Source organism: Adiantum capillus-veneris, chromosome 7, assembly GCF_014529385.1.
Source record: "Adiantum capillus-veneris isolate H3 chromosome 7, ASM1452938v2, whole genome shotgun sequence".
Classification (NCBI taxonomy): Eukaryota; Viridiplantae; Streptophyta; class Polypodiopsida; order Polypodiales; family Pteridaceae; genus Adiantum; species Adiantum capillus-veneris.
The window spans coordinates 116030875-116052110 of NC_140937.1; the positions used below are offsets into that span (position 1 = coordinate 116030875).

Here is a 21236-nt window from a genome sequence, read left to right on the forward strand (position 1 = left end):
TCTTCAGAAGTTAGAACCACCATCATGTCCAAACTATATAAAGACCTTGAGCTAGTCTCAACTCTTCGAGCCTTCCTTAATGGAAAACTAAAGTTTGGGCTACCACAATTTGCACAGATGGACGGATCTCAGGAGATGCCAATAGAGGAGGAACACTTAGATCCACAACCCAACCTAGATGAGAACTTTGCTATAGAAATACATGTTAACAAGTTGGGACAATTCTTTGAGGGTGATGAATCCAATGCGACCATACCGATCACTACTAAGGAATTAATTGTGAAGGGAATCCTTGATGGTGGTGCTGGGGTTAGCATTGTGACTAAAAATTGCTAGGAAACTATGGGAAGAACTCACCTTGCGACCACAACCATAGTAGTGAAGATGGCCAATGGATCTATTGTTAAACCTATTGGGATGCTAGAAGATCTCAAGATCAAGGTTTTTGGATATAAAATAAGAGTTACCTTCATTGTTATGAATTTCTCCAAGAACACTATGGCATCGGAGATGATCTTAGGATGTCCTTTCATGAGGGAAGTAAAGATGGTGCATGACTGGTCTAAAAACCATGTCTACCTGCAGTTCCAAGATTATGTCATTCGAGTGGATCTTGTAACTGGTCAAGCACATGCCCTAGGAAACAGGTTTATAATTGATCATAGATCTGACACCACAGTTCACTCGTCCCCATTGTAGTATTGTTACACGTGTAAAGCGGTCACTAATATTGGGGAAGATTCTCCTTATATGGATGTACTACCTGGGATGACCGAGTCGGACAATGTGGATTGGGTCCACCTAGCAGCAGCCATAGACACTTAGGGAAATAGGGGGACGACCTGGGTAACACCTGAGGAGGATGAAATGCTTGTACCCTTAAATATGCTACAAGCAATGCATATAGCTTTTGACAAGACTCATCCTAATATAACAAAGAAAACATACAAGTGGGTCCCTAAAGCTTCTTTAGAGACCATAGCTAGTGCTAAAAGACAGGAACTTGGTAAGAGACGTTCCATTCGCCCCAAGAAATGTAAAGAAACGTGGCGTTGGATTCCTAAACGACTATTGGAAGCCCGGCTACTATCAAGGAAATGATCATATCTGGGTGCCAAAACGTAAATTATGTTCTTACCTGTCACCTGACCCATGTGAGCCCAATCATGTAGCTCCAAAACAAATTGACGATCGTGGAAAGAAAAAAATCACAGAATGCTACACACCCGCTCCATAGCTAGTTTGGGTACAGAAGAAAGAACAATTTGTTCCACCTAGCTCAGAAAGGGGAGAGTTCCATGAAGCTTCTAGCTCCTCATGTAAGGCATCCATAGAGGTAAAAGCTTCTCCACAGCCTCCACCTACAATAATGGACCTCCATAAAGCTACAAAGGAATCCACACCTCCCAGTGTTCAAGAATCACCTGATGAACCACTTCAAGTTCGATCCTGGGAGAGTACCTTACCACCCTTGCAACTCGACGAGGCACCTTAGGTAATAGAAAACTACTGGCAAAAATCCTCACCTATTACCAACTGGAACAATTGGTTTCAAAGGGTGACAAGCACATTTCAAACGGTATGATCTACCCAAGGAAGGGCGGAGTGTTTGCTGACAGTCATCATTCACTCACTCCCCTCTCAACCTTCCTCCCTGACCTCTCAATCTCCCAATCTTAGGGAATGTATATATAAAGCCTTATACTCACAAAAAACAAAAAAAATAAAGAGCAAGAGCAATTAGCAAACGAGAATGCACAATAAAAGTCAAAACATTGACCCAGACCTACACATTCACATCCGGTACACTGAAACAGAAACCTATGTCATCAAACACCTTTGATCCTCATCACTCAAGTGATGGAGGGTAGGTAAGATTAGTACGATAGGAGTGTTTCTGTTTTAGAGTTTAGTGATTAGCAAAGTTCTTTTTTCCCACTCATGTGCCTCCTAGAGGTATTCTTTGTTTCTAGTGTGTACAGGAACGTGTTGCTGTTGTTAGGATTTGGACCTTCATGGAATCTTTCTCTCGTTCACACTTCAAATCAAGCACGACCATCAACACAAACATGTGTTTCTTGTCCATTAGCATTGCCCCTTATCTTTTTGCATCCATGTTTGTCAGCTTTAATTGTGATTGGTAGCATAATATTCAGTGCATTTGCTTAGTATCAAACATTGAATTCAATGTAATTTTTTGTCATAATCACTTGTCTAGGTTAAAAAATCAAGCAGTCCGACTAAGCTAGTTTGATCAAGCTAGGTGTTAGAGATCTTCTCTTAATACCATGGGGAATGCCTTCTTGATAATTAATGGTTACTTCGGTTCTTGACCCGATTTAGGCAGCATTGTGTGAAATGTACTAGGGCTTTCTAGTGGGCTTAGTCCCTATTGACCTTTAGCTTAAGTATTATAAAGGGAGTTTACTAGTGTGATGAGCCTGGGGAGGGTAACAGTGTTATATGACCCCCCAAAGTTACAAAATTAAAATGCTGAAAACGAACAAACAAAAAATCAAAGTGCCACAATGTAAAATCTTAAGCTGGAAGAGAAACCTCAGCTTGATTTGGTACTCCACTCACATGTATAGCCTATGGTACTAGAGCCCTAGAGGTTCCCAGTGTGGGCGCTTTTCCTTAAAAAGCAAAAAACCCAAGGCATACAAAATAAGAACACACATCAAAATTGAATCACTGTGAAAAGACTTTGGGGGGTCAAAGAAAAGGTAAACAGTCAGGCGATGATTTCATGAGAAATTCATTTTATTGTAGCTTAACTACAACGTCTTCTAGGTATAGCCTCTAGTCAGCCTCGAACATGAAATACTTGGCTCTCGCGATTAAACAACTTAATTGACCAGAGAAAATTGAGAAGCTTGCCCATGGTATTAACAGTAGATCTTTAGTGCCTTTCGACCGTTAAATTAGCGACCCTGGACTTGTTTAATTTTTTACCTTTACAACTGTTTATGCGTTTGATTATATTGAAATTTAATGTTTATTGCTGACAAATGGTTTAGAACTATTTTGTTTGCCTAAAATTGCATATGCTTTTTAATTGTATATGAGAATGCAATTACTGTGCCAATGTTGTTTGATTTTGCAGTGACTGAAGAAGGCTAAGGATATTCATCTCAAATGCTCTTCCACCTCAACGAACGAGCTTCAACTCAATAGCTTTCGAGGACGGAATCTAGATCAGGAAGGGGGGCATGTTAATCCTCACGCACATTCCTATCACCTACGATGGACACTGTATTATTTATTTGGTAGAGTCAGGTATCAGGCTTGTCGGTCCAATAGAAAAAGGATAAGAGTGATCGCCGATGAGAGGCGTACTCTAACTGGAACATTCAAGGGATTAGTTGGCTAAGCATGGGCACCCAAGTGTGAATGGGGCGAGCTCATATAAAAGTAAACTAAACCTAAAATTCACTCATTCTCTCATTTGTGCAATTGAAGAGTGCTCTTTCTCCATCTCCATCTTCTTCTTCTTCATCTCCTTGTGTATGTGTGTGTGTGTGTGTGTGTGTGTGTGTGTGTGTGTGTGTGTGTGTGTGTGTGTGTGTGTGTGTGTGTGTGTGTGAGAGAGAGAGAGAGAGAGAGAGAGAGTGTGCCGTCGAGCATTGCGGCAGCACGAGAGCGGCGAGGCGTTTGAGCGCGGTGTAGCGGCATCTCCCTATTCTTCGCGGCAAGGAATCCTCCACGACAGCAAGCGTAGAGCGGTGAGTGACACACCATCGTTTTCTTTGAGCTTACTAGTTTAGGCTAGTTGCGTGCTTGGAGCCATCTGTGGCTCGCACACATGTATTGGCAAGTTCCTTGCATTGACACGTGCGACATACGCGCACATTCACCAAATCATGCGCTCTCTATCTCTTTGTGAGTCTGCACGGGCTACTGAGCAATTTGTGTCATAGAGACTCAGCCCAATTATGCACAGGAAGTTCTCTCTCTTTTTCCCTTCGGCACTGGTCGACTGTCAGCATAGCCTGGAAGTGAAGCTCCCTTTTTCCACTTAAGGGCACTCAACCAAGTTAGGGTTGGACCTTGAAGTTCATAAGAAAAAATTCAAGGAGGGTACCCACGGGTCATCCCCCCCCCCCAAATTCTCTCACATCCTCAGCTAAGAAGCCGGAGACAAACGAGTGAAGGCAAGCAATGAAAAGTGGAAGTACAGAATCTTTGCAGAAATTTAAAGTACAAAATATTTGCAATTTCCAAAAAATTGGAAACAAAAGTTTTCAAAGATATACCTTTCTTCAAGAGTATTCGGCGACCTTACCAACTATTCAACTATTAGTTGGTGGTGCTAGCAAAATATTGTTGCTATCTTTGAATTGATAGTTCACAACATTGAAATCTGACATGGTTGTTTTTCGACGAGCTTTTACAAAGCGGTGAAGCTTAGCTGATTCCTATCTATTCAAGCCAATGATGCTTTCTGTCAGGTACCTCTTTTCTCTTGCTAGAACAACACAAAATCACCATGGGATTCGAACATTGATATGCAGTATACGTTTAATTTTGAAATTGCGCAAAAGTTCCACCTGCTAATTCCCCATGGTTGGCTACTCTCACGGAGGGTACCCACGCGGCGACAGGGTCGGATGATAGCTACGAATTGTTTGGCATCCAAGAGTTTAGAGAATCGCAAACATGCATGACTGTTTTAGAGTTTGCAAAGTTGAATGAGAATGTCACCAAAATGTCTGATATAATTGATTCGTAATGTATCCCCTTGTTCTGTAAGGCCTTTTTGAGCAGGCAAAAAACAAACAATGGTTTGAAAGTATCCACTTAAAACCATCATTACTTTATCTTCAAAGGTAAAAGAACCTTTGCCACTGGTGGTAAGCGAAAAAGAATAAGAAATGTTAAAGACTTTTTTATATTTTATTTTTGTAGCCACTCAAAGCTCCGCTTCGACTAGTTTTATGGGATTTCACCCACTCACCCACGCCCTCATGTCTCAAGCGTTGAACCATAGTGGGTGTGTTTAGAGCCTTCACCTTTACCACTATGCCAACTTCCTTTTGACGAAATGTTAAAGAATTTAAGAAGGCCGACTTAGAAAAAAATCATGTTTAATAAGTACAGAATAGTATTAAAAGAGAGAGAGAGAGAGACGAGAGAGACGAGTGGAAAAGCAAAGAAAATGAGCTTGGTTTTTTCAATCTCAAGATTTAGCATTAACAAAAAAAACAACGATTAAAAGTACCCATTCAAAACCATCATTACCTTATCTGCAAAGTTAAAAGAACCAACCAAACACTAAGGCCTATACAATTGGCATGCCAAAAAGTATGTAGAGCTAAGGAAGTTTAAATGCCTAATCAGTACAAAATACTTGCTATGTGGGGTGCTTACTCACCTTTGGGCATGAGAAGGTCAATGTATACCAAGTCTTAATGAGTGATGTGACACTCCTCAAAATATTGAAATTTTTTAAAAAGGCACTTAATACCTAGACATTTTGACATATTACTTGGTGAGAGCACAAGGGGGGAAGCTGTGTGATAGAACAAGTGCAAGCCACTTTAGGGTTTGATCACATACAAGCTTTTGTTGAAAGGCAATTATTTATGTCAAGTGGAGGTGTGAGCAAAGCTAGAATGCAAAAGGCCAAAAAATGATGCTTTCAATACTTGAGAGAGTGGAGCATAACAACAGGTTATGCATGCTTTTGTGGTTTTCATGATGTGAGGTATTATGGATGCTTGCTTGGGTATTATTTAGCTTTTGTGGTACTGTGACTGAGCAGCATTTTGTTGAACATGTGTTGTCAATGGACAATGTGTTCGAGGTTACTTTCCAAATGCCTTACATAATGAAATTTCATGTTTTGCTCATATATATGCCCTTTGATGTGGGGATTGACCTAAGCTTCCACACAAACTTCATGTGTTCAGAATTTTTGAGGCAATGATACTTGGATGTGATCTTTCCATGGTAGCACTTGCTAGCATACCCTGAGAAGCCTTCCAACTTTGGACATCCCAAAATTGTCATGGTGGTAGCATCCCATAAAACTAAAAGCCGAGTCTTGCTATGCAGTAGTGAAAATCATGGTGTTTATTTGATTTTAACACTTAACGATCACCCATCACATTAGTAATTTTAGTGGTATGAAGGATGCAGCCTCCTATAAAGTAGAAAATCTACAAATACATTAGATTTCCCTTGTATTAAGGCCCAAAATGGCAACTAATTAATGAAAACTCAATCCCTTTTTCCAACTAAATGTGCATGGTATCTTTATCCGTATTTTTGATATATAATTCTTGCATGAATTCTATGAGACCCCGTTTAAAATATTGATAGCACTAAAACTTTTAAGCGATATGGAGACTCCCCTCCTACAAATTAGTAGTATTAAGAAGCATGGAAGGAAAGCTTGTAGTCCCAATGAAGTGTGTAAAGTTGAAAAACAAGTGATTAAATCATGAGGCCTACTAAGCCACCAAAGAATTTGCACCCTTTTAATACCCATCACCTCAAATTCTAGTCATGAAACTTAAAAATAATCACCTATCGAATTTCTAAATGCAATGAAATGAAGCACTTTTCTTTCTCTACGAACATGATGAATGGTCACTATTGAAAATCGCTAATGATAGATTTCACTAATCGTATTCTCTATCAATTTGCATCAATCAACTAGAAAATAAACAACTTTGGTGGATTGCGTGTAATCATATCAATGCTATCTCTATTAATCCATCAAAAGCATAATTTTTAAGGATGAGAAAAGAAAATAAGAAATTTAGTTGGTAAGCAATGCCATGGCCTTTCCCTTTGCACATGCCAAAAAAGACGTAGTGAAAATCATGGATTGGATTTGTATTACTATAAAAGCTACATGCTTGACATTGGATCTTAATGGGTGAAATAAAGGCATTATGCTCGAAAGGCCATAGCCAAGGGCTAGGTGAAGCATAAAAAGTAAGTTACGATGATGTACAAGTGATAAAAAGCTAGTTTAGATGTCAACCGCATTGATATTTATTGCGATGATACCTACCATGGAAAATAAGATAGCGATCTAAACTGGTGAGAGAGGTCTACTCTCTTGATGAGGTATCCAAAAGGAGTTTGTTTCTAGGCTAAAGCAAATTAATGGTCAATAAATATTTCAAGTAAAGAGTAGAACTCTATGGCTCAAAGTTTATTGTTTTGTATTTGCATATGTTTTATTGAAGTGCTTTTAAAAAAGGTGAAGGTATACTTTGGCATTCTAGACCAATCAAATGAAAGAAAATCCGAGCCATGTAGGAGTGTAAAATGTGAAATGAATGGACAATCAAAAAACTAAAAACTACATAAGAATTCAATTGTTCGTATTAAAAGTAGGTCCAATTGGTTTAAGGAAACATAAAAAGTCTATCAAAGCTCTAAAATCAAGGGACCATTTTTCAAGGCTTCATATGCATAAGGTAAGCCCCCAGCATCAGCCAAATGGAAGGTTGCAAAAAGAAATATGTCTAACTTCTCCGCTGGGGCTTGCATTTTTGCATGCCAAAAACTCATCAATTATAATAAGAAAGGTCCACATATGCAAGTTCTTCAAGAAAAGTGGGTAAACTTTGATTCATTAGTTTGCTTGAAAGGCTATCGACACAAGAAAACAATTCAGTATTAGTTTCCTTTGGATGTTTGCAGAAGTTTTCCTTCGTTTTATCAAAATCATTGAATTGATGTGTGACCTTTTCTTTCATAAAATTGACTTAAGTCTCACTAATGGCTTCAAAAAAAATAAAAGGTGCTCCTAATTCAAAGATTCCACTCAAAAACAAAAAAAACCATGCGTTAATCTATAGCACGTAACGACAGGCAATGGCAAAGCACATAAATTTGCAACAATATTACCTAAGAAAGATGAATACAACATTGGGGGAGAGGGGGAGAGAGAAAGAGAGAGAGAGAGAGAGAGAGAGAGAGACGCTAAAGACAATTTCGAAGAAAACGTTCAAGAAAAAATGAAAGAGCAAAGAAACAACTATTTCTTTATATGGACACAAAAAGTCTTTTAACTCTCCACCTTCATTCGTGTTTTGACTTTCCACCTTCATGTGTCTTTTCATTTCCTAAACTCACTTTTCACTTGTGCAATTAATATGTTTTGAAAGAATTTTTATTTTCTAAGATTGGGGAGACCTAATAGATCCGCTAAAGCATATACTAAAACCTGGACTAGGTATTGGCAAGGCAGCATACTTGTCTAACACATGGGATGGATAGCTTCACACCATGGCTTACGAAAGCTGCCCCTGACAAAGTTCAAAGAGAACTATACCTGAATAGCTACAATTCACAACTCAAAGCAATCCAATACTTATCAACTTTCAGGCTGAAGGAGGAGATATGATGGACGACCCTCCAGAAAATCAAAGAATGTTGCCTCCAAATTCAAACATCGCTAGAAAAGCAACGTTGTACAGAAGTTGATACTCAAGCCAAAAAAATCACCACAATGTTAAACCTTTAGTCACCCCATAAGTAAAGACTCTACTCCATGGGTAGTTCCGCAAAACGTTCTTCACATCCAAGGTTACTGCAAAGGAAGTGAGTATATTTGGCTTCTGAAGAGTCCCTCATGCCAAGTTCTCTGATCACCAAGGTTGAGAATGATGTGGGCAAAGCTACAATTTTGATGCAAAGATGAAATGGTAACAAAAAGCCTCTACATACAAGAGAGAGCCACGCTAACCACTTGGCATCTCAACAACAATTATACATGGCCCACAAGAAAAAAAAAGACGCGAAAGTTGAAGTTATCTGCAGATCAACCCAAGAAGCAAAACAATTCTCAGAATATTAACATGGATCATGTTGTTAGTCAACCTTCTCCTGTAAAAGAGAGCACAAAACCTTCAAGCTTTATTACATGGTACAAACTCTCTCAAATAAATTCAAGCCCTCAGATTGCAAGATACACGCCTAGCATAGTCAGAGCCAGAGTCGAGTAGCCAGCAAACCAGCAAAAAGCCAAGGCATCAGTCCCTAAGCTTCATGTGATTGCACAAATTGTGAAGCACTTTGGTGATGTCTTCAACTCCCAAGAGAAATAAAATAAACACCAAATGTGGTAGCATCCACCTCTCTTCTTGTAAACAAGGTCTGCACCTTCTCTTTACCTACAGAAAATTAAAGCAGCTGAAGCAAATGCATCTACCAGAAGTAATATTGACCTTGACCATCGCCCTTTCAAGTATTTTTAGCATTTCCTGAACTGAAGTGCATACTTTCAACATGTTTCCTTGCCCTAATCTACTGGCTAACCTAAATATACTGCCTGCATTTTTTATACGAAAGGTCGAATATAAAAGTAAACACCATGTTAATCATCACTACCTGTCCTAACCCCATGTTATGATCGACAAACCTCTACCAATCATCCGCTTGATATTGTTGTAGAATATTCTCAAGTCAAAACTGGTCAAATCGAACATGACCTAGAACCCTGCACGGTTTGATCAAATGTCTTTTCACCATGGAGAAAAAGCCTTTCTCAACAAAACACTTTTAACAAATTGAAAGCAGATGCCTCCCTTCAGAGCAAAGGAGGCTAACTTAGTTTAAGTATCTACTTTCTTCAAGTCTTTGTTAAGACATCCATAATAAAACACCATGCTGAAAGATACCGTTGATGTAAGTATCACAACTTTTGGCAGCTTGATAAATACGTGAAGTGTATAGTCCAACAACATGACCTGCAGAATGCCTACACTAACATGACATAAGTCAAAACAGAACCACCCGAAACACCTGGTGAAATTTTCAATTCAAATGTGTGTTAGAACCGCCTGCAAAAACAGGACCCTCATTGCTCAGCAGACTATATTTGTGCCTATTTTTCTCTAGCAAAAGGTGTCTGCTCACAGACAAGTTCATAAAGTGAGGCCTTCTCACACCATATATTGACAATGGTAAGATTCTTATGCCTCGACAGCAACTGGGACTGATACATCGGCAGCCACATCTTCAATAGTCTTTTGCCATGATAGAACCCGGGCTCCATCTTTGTCTACGATCTTTATCAAGAAATTAGGAGGAGACGCAACCAACCTTGTCCTTATTTCTTTAATGCACATGTCAACTAGTTTGAGAGACTCCTCTAGTGACATGCCTTTTTGATAGTGCTTGTCCATGGTGGAAAGAATGAAATTCGAACCTGAAAAACAATCAATCTCTCTCTCTCTCTCTCTCTCTCTCTCTCTCTCTCTCTCTCTCTCTCTCGGCAACAAGCCAGCAACTTCCACTCTCTCTAGGCGCCCCTCTGCTCTATTCTTGCGGGGAAAAGCAACCAAAAGCCCCTATTCTTGCCAGGCTGCAAGAAGCTATAAAAACGATCTCTCTCTCTCTCTCTCTCTCAGATCAGAAGATGTCGCCAGGACCCAACAGGCGAGTTGCATCATGAAGAAGTGCCTTTGGAGATTGTTTCCATCACTACAAGTTTGCTGTTTTTCTCTGTTTTCAACCCATAATATCGTAGACAGGGCTGACTGTCACAAAATGATGACATGGCACACACACACACCCCCCGTAAAATGCGCCAACCATAGTTACCCTGAACGGGAAATCGAAACGGGGAACAGGGAACGGCAATGGGCATGGAATGCCATTCCCTGTTACGGATACTCACGTTTGAAACACGGAACAAAGATTCGGAACGGGAAGTTGGAATGGGAACGGGGAACGGAGACCTGAAAATGTCCATTCCCTGTAACTATGGTGCCAACAGGCTGTACGAATTGATTATACCTAGATGAATCCAGGATAAGCCCAGATTCACCCTTGAAGGAAAGTGCAAGGTATAGACCCATGGTAGTCACCCACAATACAATATAACCATCAGCTCCATCATGCATAGTATTGACTAAATACCACGACATCCCCACTAACGTCGTCAGTGATTTCTCGCTTGGAGTGTTCAAACCTGTTACAGTGATATTAGAGCACAGAAAGATTCTTCTTCTACAAAGGATCCGATCCTTTCTACAGCGCACACAGTTTTTTGTGAAAGAATCTTCGTGGCCAGCGACCCCGGACTTATTAGCGACTCCCACCCTTCGTATATCACGCATCAAGCGCGCTCCCGTCTTCATCGCTCTGTCTTACAAGGCATAAGCCATAAAGAATCCCAGTTTAAACACACATGGGTTCTCGTAGGGAATCTGACAAAGAAAACACCTCTCAGTGGGAAGGCAAAGAAAAGTTGAAATCCGGCGTAGGAACTGAAGAAAAGAATGAAGATTTGGCGAAAAGTTTGCCCGAACGGAGTACCAACGTCAACTACAGGTTGGCATATAGATGAAAAGATTGATCGAGTACTACAAAGACCCGAGATTTGTGAAACACCTAGAGGATTACTCGATTGATGAGATTTACGCGAGATGGTGTGAGGCCATTGATTCTCCTCTTAAGTTGGAAGAAAAGACGAAAGGACAAACGAGTGCAGAAAAACGGAACCTGTACTCGCAGAAAGAGATGGACAAGAACTCTTGAAAAGAAGATGAACCAAAGGACCACCAAAAGATAGCTTGAGAGTTACAGAGCAGCAGCCGAGTGCGGAAGAGAAGGAAAGATGAAAGCAAGACTGGTACCACATTGCGTGGGGACCGACACGAAAAGCACAAAACTTTGTCGCGCATCGGGCAAAGTGAAAGATTAGGAAGCCCTCATTTTCTTTCATGGAGAAGCCAAGGCCAACTTCATTGGCGGCTCGACTTGGAATTACGCTCGATAGGCTAAGGCCACATGTGGAGGCAGTTCTAGCAGCACCCGGACGGGATGTTGCCATTACACCTGTCATTGGCAAACTTCGTTTGCAGTGTCAGGGGTATTTAGGGCAAGAGGACTTTTATATCATGCCTTTGGAAGGGTGTGATGTCCTCCTGGGAATCCCTTGGTACCACAAGAACAATGTCGCGGATGACTATCGGACTAAGAAAGCGACTTTGACGAATGAGAAGGGCAAAGAGATTGTACTTGATTGGAAAAAAAAATTTGAAAGGAACGACGAGTGTCACAAACTTGGACACTCCAAGTCTAGATTCTACCGCGACTCAGCAAAGATTCACTTCAAAACAATTCACAATTCACAATTGATTCGACACAGCGGAGTTCCATGCCTAGAGATATTGGCCCCAAAGACTGGCGCCCCTTTCAGTATTTCTTTTTGTATTAATCTGTGTTCAAAGTACAAGAGAGTGGGAGGGTTCTCACTCTCAAACTCTGTGTCCAGATGCCCTGAAAAGTGAGGGCCGGACTGGATCTAGATACGATTGCTAAATATGTTGCCGATTGATCATGGTCTGAGACCCAAATGAATTTTGAATGTGATTTGTCATGTGATATCTTGTGATGTGCTGTGATGTGATTGTTGATTGGTACATGTGCTAGATGTGTGTTCCTAGTGCGTCGGTACTGACAGTCAGTGTCTACTAAGACAGTTTATGGCCTCTGTCTGTTTTGCAGGCGTAATCGAGGGCGATTACAATGCTTTCAAGAGGAGGGTATGTCACAAACCGGCGACGTGGCATGGCCATGTGGTGCAGCAGATACACACACACCCCGACTGGCAGGCCCGGGACATGCGGGTACAGGCTGACGTGGCAGATTCCGAGAATTAGGGCGGAAATTCCGCTGACAATGCTGACGTGGCTGGCCGTACGGACCCCCGCTTTTCACGCTACAATTGTACGAAAATTCCAACTTTTGTCTACGCAAATCCTACGCAATTTCTTGGAGAAGCTTTTGGGAGCTTTGCTTTATTTTAAGTTGCTTTACAATTGGAAGCTTTTGGGGCTCTGCTTTTGTGCATCCCTTGTAACCTTTAAATAACTAGGTTGGGTTCTCACAACTCAGAGCATTTGGACGGAGAGTCTCAGAGTGAGAACCCTCCCACTCCCTTGTACTTTAAACTGAGATTAATACAAAAAGAAATACCAAAAGGAGCGCCAGTCTTTGGGGCCAATATCTCTAGGCACGGAACTCCGCCGGGCCGAGCAGTAAGGTGAAGTACTTGGCTGGATAAGACCCTTTTCCAAGAGGTTTTTCACTTGGTTCATAACCTCTTCACTCTGGGCTCGGCTCACACAGTAAGGTGGCCGGTTCGGTGGTGTGCTTCCAGGTATCAGCAGCAGAGCAAAGCACACACCTTCTCCCCAGTTGGTTGGTCCCGAAATCTACGTTGAAATGCTGACGTGTCAGACCCGCAAAACCCGACGGAAATGACGAAATGCTGACGTGGCACTGGTTGTCCGGAATTCCGTGTTTTACGGCAGCCCTCTCTACGCCAAAAGCTGGCAGCTTTTGGACTTGCTTTAGTTTACGCAATTTAGGCGAGAGAGAGAGAGAGAGAGAGAGAGAGAGAGAGAGAGAGAGAGAGAGAGAGAGAGAGAAGCTCTTGCTTTATTTTATTGAAAGCATAAGAGAAAGAGAGAGAAAGAGCCTTTGCTTTATTTTTATGAGGCTTTTAAAAATACTCAAGCTTTTGATTTTTACAAGCTTTTGGGGCTCTGCTTTTGGCATCCCTTGTACTCTTTAAATACGTGAGCAGGCCTCTCACAACTCAGAGCATCTGGACGCAGAGTCTGAGTGTGAGCGCCTGCCTGCACTCTTGTACTTTGAACTCAAATCAATACAAAAAGAAAGGGGCGCCGCTCTTTGGGGCCAATACCTCTAGGCACGGAACTCCGTCGAGCCAGTGTGGAATCAACTGTGAACTGTGAACGTTTTTGAAGTGATTATTTGTGTTGTCGCGGTAGATTCTTAACTTGGAGTGTCCAAGTCTGTTACATTGGTATCAGAGCACGGCCGATTTCTCTTCTACGGAAAATCCGATCCCAATTTTTTTTCCCGCGGCACCTATGGCTTCAGGCAAGGACCAGTCGACTCCCCCTGCATCCGGAGATGCGGAATGGATCACAACGAAGATTCAGGCAAGGAGCATGGCCCGTCTCGGCCTACTTCGGCAGAGCGTCGAGAGATGGAGCGTCAACGATTGATCGGCAAAGTATATGAGCAAGACCTCTTTAGAGGAGGTGCACACGCAGTGGTAGAAAACCACAACACCACCCCCAAAACCCACTCTCAAGAAACCTCCTACTCCCAAGAAGTATACAGAGAAGGAATTAGAAGAGGTGGTGGATGCACGAATTGCTCAGCTTTTTGATGCGCAAAACAAAGCTGAAAAGCACAGCAAAAAGCAGAAGAAAGGCATTGCCTTCCCGGGCTATTTGGGTTGTCAGACGACATTTGAAAAGACAAAGAAACAAAAGAAGCGTGTTCAATTTGAAGGAGTACCCAGTTCTTCTTCTTCTTCTTCTTCTGACAGTTCTTCTAGCTCATCTGACTCGAGGGAAGAAGATAGAAAAGGCAAAAAGCGAAGCAAGAAGCAATGCTTTGGAAAGGGCAAGAAAAAGACAAAGAAGTCTAAATCTCGCCCCGTGAGTGACAGTTCTACAGAGGACTCATCTATTGACAATTCAGACTCTGATGAGAGCAACTTTTATGCAAAGAAGAAGAATTTTTACAAAGCCAACCAGTATGACTTTCTCGAAGACAAAAGCAAAAAAATCCGAGAGTTTAAGAAAGGTGGATAGTCAATTAAATTTGACACGTTTTCTGGATATAGAGATGCTTCGAAGGCTTTGTCTTTTGTACAGCAGTTTGACATCGCTTTCACGGATGTGCGTTACTCAGAGCACTCTAAGATTCAAAGCGCTGCCTCTTACTTTAAGGAGAATGCTCGAACTTGGTGGTCCACGCTTCTATTAAGCAAGACTGCGCCAGTTAACTGGCTGAAATTCAAGAGGCTTTTTATTTCTTCTTGGTTGACTCGAGAGTATGAACGTGATATACGAACTCCTTGGAACCATCTTCGGATGACCAAGAAAGATACAGTGGACGCTTATTGCGAGAGATTCTGGAGCTCTTTTTACCCGCCTCTTCATTTAAGAAGATCTCGTTCAAGGAACAGATTGAGCGGTTTACCTTGGGTCTATCTACAAAGATCCGAGATCACAGATCCGAGATCACTGCTTGGAACAGAAGTCAGCTTCTATTCAGGAGTTGATGAGTCATGCGAAACAGGGTTTTGCCATTCACTCTGGCAGTCTGACTTACCCCACCAATGAGATCATGACACAAAGAGCTGAACAGACTTTGACAATGAAAGCAGAAAGAGAAAGAGCAACTCAGAAAAGAAAGATGCACGACCTAAGCTTACTCCTCAGGAGTGGGCTCGCTTCATCAGGGAGGGGAAGTGCTTTGGATGCAGGGAAACTGGACATATCTCCGTGAAGTGCCCTAAAAAGGCACAGAAAGAACAGAATGACAAGAAAGACGAAAGGCTTGAGAGTTCGAGAACAGCTAAGGAACGTGGAAGAAAAGGCAAGATGAAAGGCAACTCAGATTAGAAGACTCAATGGGAAAAGTATCTACCTTTGGTGGAATTTGCCTACAACAACACGATACACTCTTCGATGGGGAAGGCACCATTTGAGATTATTGAAGGTGCTACGAAGGTTCCACCCTTCTTGAGCGCAAAAGATAAGATTTTTGAAGCTGATGAGTATACGCGCGATTTACACACGGCTTTTGCCAAGGTCCGCGAGGCTTTGCAAAAATCTCAAGAACAACAGAAAAAGGCAGCGGATCGCCATCGTCACGATTTGAAATTGAAGGAGGATGATTGGGTGCTCTTACGTTTTGAGAAGGCACGCCTGAGAAAGAAAAAGGAAAAGGAGAGGCTTTTTCCAAAGCTTAGTATGAGATACTATGGAGCTTTCCAGATCTCCGAAAAGATCAATGATGTCTCCTTCCGACTGAAACTGCGTGACACTTGGAGGATTCACGATGCATTTCATGTGAGTCTCTTGAAACTTTTTAAAGGTGATGTGCCCGATGATGGGGAGCCTGATGAGCAACTCGAAGTGGAAGAAAACGAGGAGATCCTTGTCCCTGAACAGATTTTGGCACGTAAGGACACAAAGAATAAGGGTAAAGTAAGAAGGCGGTTCTTGGTTAAATTCAAGAACTATCCTGCATTCGATGAGAAGTGGATGGAGAAGGAGGACCTAGCAGATACTCCTCAGATTGTGAACCTTTATCTTGAAGCTTTTGGTTTAGCATAGTCTATTCCAAATGGAACCCTGAATTCAGCTTGGCCGCAGATCCGGTGCAGTGGGATGCACAAGAGGGGAGTTACTCCGCTCCTTTGTCAACAGATGCCTTGATTTTTAGAATACTAGAGTCATTGATGTCTCTTTGAGCTTCAGGGATACTGAGAGCTGACAGTATTCTGCTATATGACTTTATGAAATGGAATTCCGAAATATGAAACTGATTTGTTCTTGGCTTATTTTTAAGTGCAGGAACTGATAGACGAAATGACTGCAGCATTTTGGTTTAATTGATCTTGAATAGACATGGTTGCAATAGGGGTTAGTCAATCGGGCATCTATGAGGTCCCAACTGGATCTAGATGCGATTGCTAACTGCATTGCTGATAAATTATAGTCTAAGATCCGAATGAATGTTGAATGTCATGTGATGTCCTGTGATGTCTAGTGATGTCTAGTGATGTCGTGTGATGTGACTGTCGATTGGTACATGTGCTAGATGTGTGTTCCTAGTGCATAGGTACTAACAGTCAGTGTCTGCTAAGACAGTTTATGGCCTCTGTCTGTTTTGCAGGCGTAATCGAGGGCGATTACAATGCTTTCAAGAGGGGGGTATGTCACAAATCAAATACTTGGCAGCCTTTTGGGCAAGACACATACACCCAGGTGTTGTGTCAGGCATAGTGCTAGACAAGAGGCAGCAGCAGAGCAAAGCACACACCTTCTCCCCGGTTGGCTGGTCCCGGAATCTACGCTGAAATGCTGACGTGTCAGGCCCGCACAACCCGACAGAAATGACGGAATGCTGACGTGGCACTGGTTGTACGGAATTCTGTGTTTTACGGCAACTGTACGGCAGCCATCTCTACGCAAAAAGCTGGCTGCTTTAGTTTACGCAATTTTGCGAGAGCGAGAGAGCGAGAGAGAGAGAGAGAGAGAGAGAGAGAGAGAGAGAGAGAAGCTCTTGCTTTATTTTATTAAAAGCATAAGAGAGAGAGAGAGCCTTTGCTTTATTTTTATGAGGCTTTTAAAAATACTCAAGCTTTTGATTTTTACCAGCTTTTGGGGCTCTGCTTCTGGCATCCCTTGTACTCTTTAAATACGTGAGCAGGCCTCTCACAACCAGAGTTACCGGGGAACGGAGTATAACTTGCCAGGAATGCCAGAACGGGATTCCGACCGGCTGGAGAAAATGGGAACGCCCCCGAAACGGCAGCCATTCCGACTGCCTGCTTGAAATCAAAACGTTCGGCCGGAACAGACCTGAAACGGCCTGCAACGGACAGAAAGTCAGAAACGGCTAGTTTTTTTTATAAACGGTCATAAACGGCTAGTTTTTTATAAGCGCCCCATGAGGCTTAAGCAATGAGCACTCCTATATAACTAGCTACCCCCTCACCCTTTCCTCTCAAGCTCACTCAAGTCTCAAGCTCTCAACTTCTCAAGGCTCTCTCTCTCTCTCTTGCTCTCAACTTCAAGCCTTCAAGCTCCCCTCGGCGCTACGGTCTCTCGAGTCACGACTCTCAAGCCTTCAAGCCTTCAAGCCTTCAAAGTTCAAGGCTCTCAAGGCTCAAGCTCTCTCTTGCTCTCAACTTTCAAGGCTCACGCTCTCTCTCAAGCTCTCTATCGCGACTCTCTTTTGTCTTCATCATCCATCACTCCATGGCCTCTTCTTCTCGTACAACCCCCTCCGTTCATGCGGGCAGCACTCAAAAGGCGAAGGAATGGTCATGGTGGGATGAAGTGACCTCGGAGGGCACCTTGTCGGTTGCAGGAGGTTCTCATGCATAGGCATGCAAGCTATACTCTTACACACGGAAAGGGAGGCATGACAAAGTGAGGGCACACTTTCTTCGAGTGCCGGGACATGAGGTGATATTTGGCACCAACGTAACCATCGAGAAGAGGAAGGAGCTCGAGGAAAAGGATCGGCAATTCAACAATAAAGCCAAGCCCGCACGCAAAGGTATCGACCCAAGACTCTCATTTTCCCTTCTTCCTCTCTACCCGGTTTAGGTGCCGGTGGATCTTCATCGGGTCCGATTCGTCGCCAAAGGACCCTTGCCACCTCTTGGGACCCAAAGAAGAAGGAAGAGGTGGATACGACCGTGGCCCGATTCTTCTATCACGACCATATCCCATTTGTCGCAGCGAGATATGTTCTATGATTTATCAACCTTCTCTCATTTCTTCCGTTATCGTCGTTTCCGCCTTTTTGATACTAACCTCTTCTATGTTTGATCGAAATAGGTCAGAGTATTGGAAAGTCATGGTGCAACGGATAGGAGAGTATGGCACCGGCTATGTGCCGCCATCTTCAGAGGCTCTCAGAACCACTTTGCTCGATCGAGAGAAGGCTATCGTGAAGCAAGCAACACTCAACGTCTTTGGGCAAAAGATGGCGTTTCCCTCATTGCCGACGGGTGGAGCGATACAAGGAAGAGATCTATCCATGGTCTCGTCGCATACTCGAGTGAATAAATGTACTTTGTGCACTCTCATGATGCCACCGAGAGTGGCAAGTCCGCCGATGTCCTTTGTGCAAAGTGGACAGCGGCCATAGAATTGATTGGTGAGCAACACGTGGTGGCCTTTGTCATAGAGGGAGGCATCAAACAGGGCAGCAGCAGCTATTATAGAGGGTCACTATCCGCATGTGGCAGTGTGCTTTTGCATGGCACACTGCTTGAACAAACTTCTAAAAGACATCGGCAAGCTAGACTAAATCGCTCCACTCATAGCTGATGCAGTGAAGATTGTTACTTTCATCAACAATCACAACTTGGTTCGGAGTGAGTACCTCAAGAGGTCGGGCGGCAAAGTGCTTCTAAAGTATTCAGACACTTGCTTCGCATTCAACTTTCTTCTTGTACGCAGGCTGTCTGAATGTCAAAATGCGGTCCGACTGGTCTTCATCAGTGATGAGTTCACCACCTCTCCCTATGCAAAGACAATTGCAGGGATTTTGTGCAAGGATAAGGCAGAGGATCTTGAGTTCTGGAAGGAGCTCAAGAGTCTAGACGCACAGGTAAAACCGATGGTTCATTTGCTTCGAGTTCTGGATGGCATAGATCCTTGCATTGGCAAGATTTATGAGGCAATGGACCGCATGATCGAGCAGCTTGCACAGCTTGAGCCGAGAGCAGAGCGATATGAGGAGATCCATGCGCTTTGCACCTCAAGGTGGAATTCATATGCTTCTTCTTTACACGGGGCAGCGTACATGGTGGATCCAGAGTTCCAAGGTGCAGGGCAAGAGACAGATAGAGAAGTCATGAACCAAACAAGATGGTTCTAGACAGAGATGGGCGACGCATTGTCAAAGATCAATTGAGACATTACAGAGAGATACGGGGTCATTTGGCGGTCCAGATGCTCAGATTGATCGCAGGAAGATAGGTTCGGTGTTATGGTGGGAGGACTATGGCTATGATGGCCCTCAGCTTCAGAGATTGGCGATCCGTATTCTCAGCCAGTCAGTTAGTACCTCATGCTTGGAGCAATTCTGGAGTACCTTTAGCCACATTGCTTCCAAGAAGAGGAATCGGCTTGGAGTGGAGAAGGCTAATGATCTTGTCTTTGTCAGTGCAAATTTGAAAATGCTTTGCAAGAGTACAGACAAACAGACAGATCCTTTTACACAGTGGGAGATGGAGCAAGAGGCTCCTCAGGTAGGTCGAGATGCACATCCACCAACACCAGGTACTTCATCCGTGGCTGAGATCGAGCCGGGCCTAGAGCTCGATGATGAGGAATGGGAGGATGTGCATGATTTACAGCTGACTACTACGGATTGGGAGGCCTCTCAGGCTAGTGGCTCTTAGAGTCTTGAGTCTTGAGGCTCGAGAGTTGCGAGTCGCGACTTTAGGACTTCCATTATGATATATCCTTACCTTTTTGTATGGCTGCTTGAGCCTTGCCCTCTTCAACATTTGTAGCTACTAGCATCTTTATGGTATTTGTCACCTTCAGTCTTTTGGTATTGTGGTCACTGGTTTGCCCCCCTTGTAGTCTCGGCTCTCATTATGGTATGTCACCTTTGGTTTTTTTATAGCGCCTTGGCGGCCCTTGTTAGCCATAATTAAGCGAAAAGTGTTATCTCTGGCTACTACTCTTGCAATTATTTGAGAGCTCTAATATGTAATTACATATGTTATTGACAATTGTGTATGGGCATTGTGTTTGCTCAATGTTGTGTATGTGCTATGTACTCTGGGCGTCGCACATCTCAATCAAGTCATAATAAGGTTGAATGGTCTTCGAATCGTGTTTTTTGTGGGTATTAGAGTCAAAGGACTCTAGTAGTACTTGTTTTCAAAAACACAACGCTAAAAAAAAACAATATTTGGGTGTTTTTTAGCCTCCCGTTCCGTGTCGTTCCCGTTCCGGGCCCATTCCCTTTCCCTCGTTCTGCAGGGAGGCCCATCGCCGTTCCCGTTCCGCGTTCTGGGTAACTCTGCTCACAACTCAGAGCATCTGGACGCAGAGTCTGAGTGTGAGCGCATGCCCGCACTCTTGTACTTTGAACTCAAATTAATACAAAAAGAAATACTGAAAGGGGCGTCAGTCTTTGGGGTACCTTTAGGCACGGAACTCCACCGGGCCAGTGTGGAATCCATTGTGAACTGTGAACTATTTTTGAAGTGGTTATTTGTGCTATCGCGGTAGATTTTTGACTTGGAGTGTCCAAGCCTGTTACACGCGCCCAATGCGTGATGTATGAAGGGTGACTAATAAGTCCGGGGTCGGGACACGAAGATTCTTTTCCAAAAGCTGTGTGCGCTGCAAAAAGGATCGGATCCTCCGTAGAAGAAGAATCTTTCTGTGCTCTGATACCACTGTAACAAACTTGGACACTCCAAGTCTGGATTCTACTGCGACACAGTAGAGATTCACTTCAAAACAATTCACAATTCACAATTGATTCGACACGACCCGGCAGAGTTCTGTGCCTAGAGATATTGGCCCCAAAGACTAGCGCCCCTTTCCGTATTTCTTTTTGTATTGATCTGTGTTCAGAGTACAAGAGAGTGGGAGGGTTCTCACTCTCAGACTCTGTGTCCAGATGCCCTGAGAAGTGAGGGCCCTGCCCACTTATTTATAAGT

General features: G+C 43.0%; 1 protein-coding gene across 1 annotated transcript in view; it reads right to left on the reverse strand.

Moving 5' to 3' along the window:
- Positions 1-9652: 9652 nt before the first annotated feature.
- Positions 9653-21236, reverse strand: part of LOC147454478 (proteasome subunit beta type-2-B-like) — a 39387-nt gene continuing 27803 nt past the window's right edge. The window contains exon 4 of the mRNA XM_086516417.1: positions 9653-10174. Within this exon, the coding sequence (XP_086372543.1) occupies positions 9939-10174 (236 nt within the window). The 3' untranslated portion in view covers positions 9653-9938. The remainder of the gene's footprint in view (positions 10175-21236) is intronic.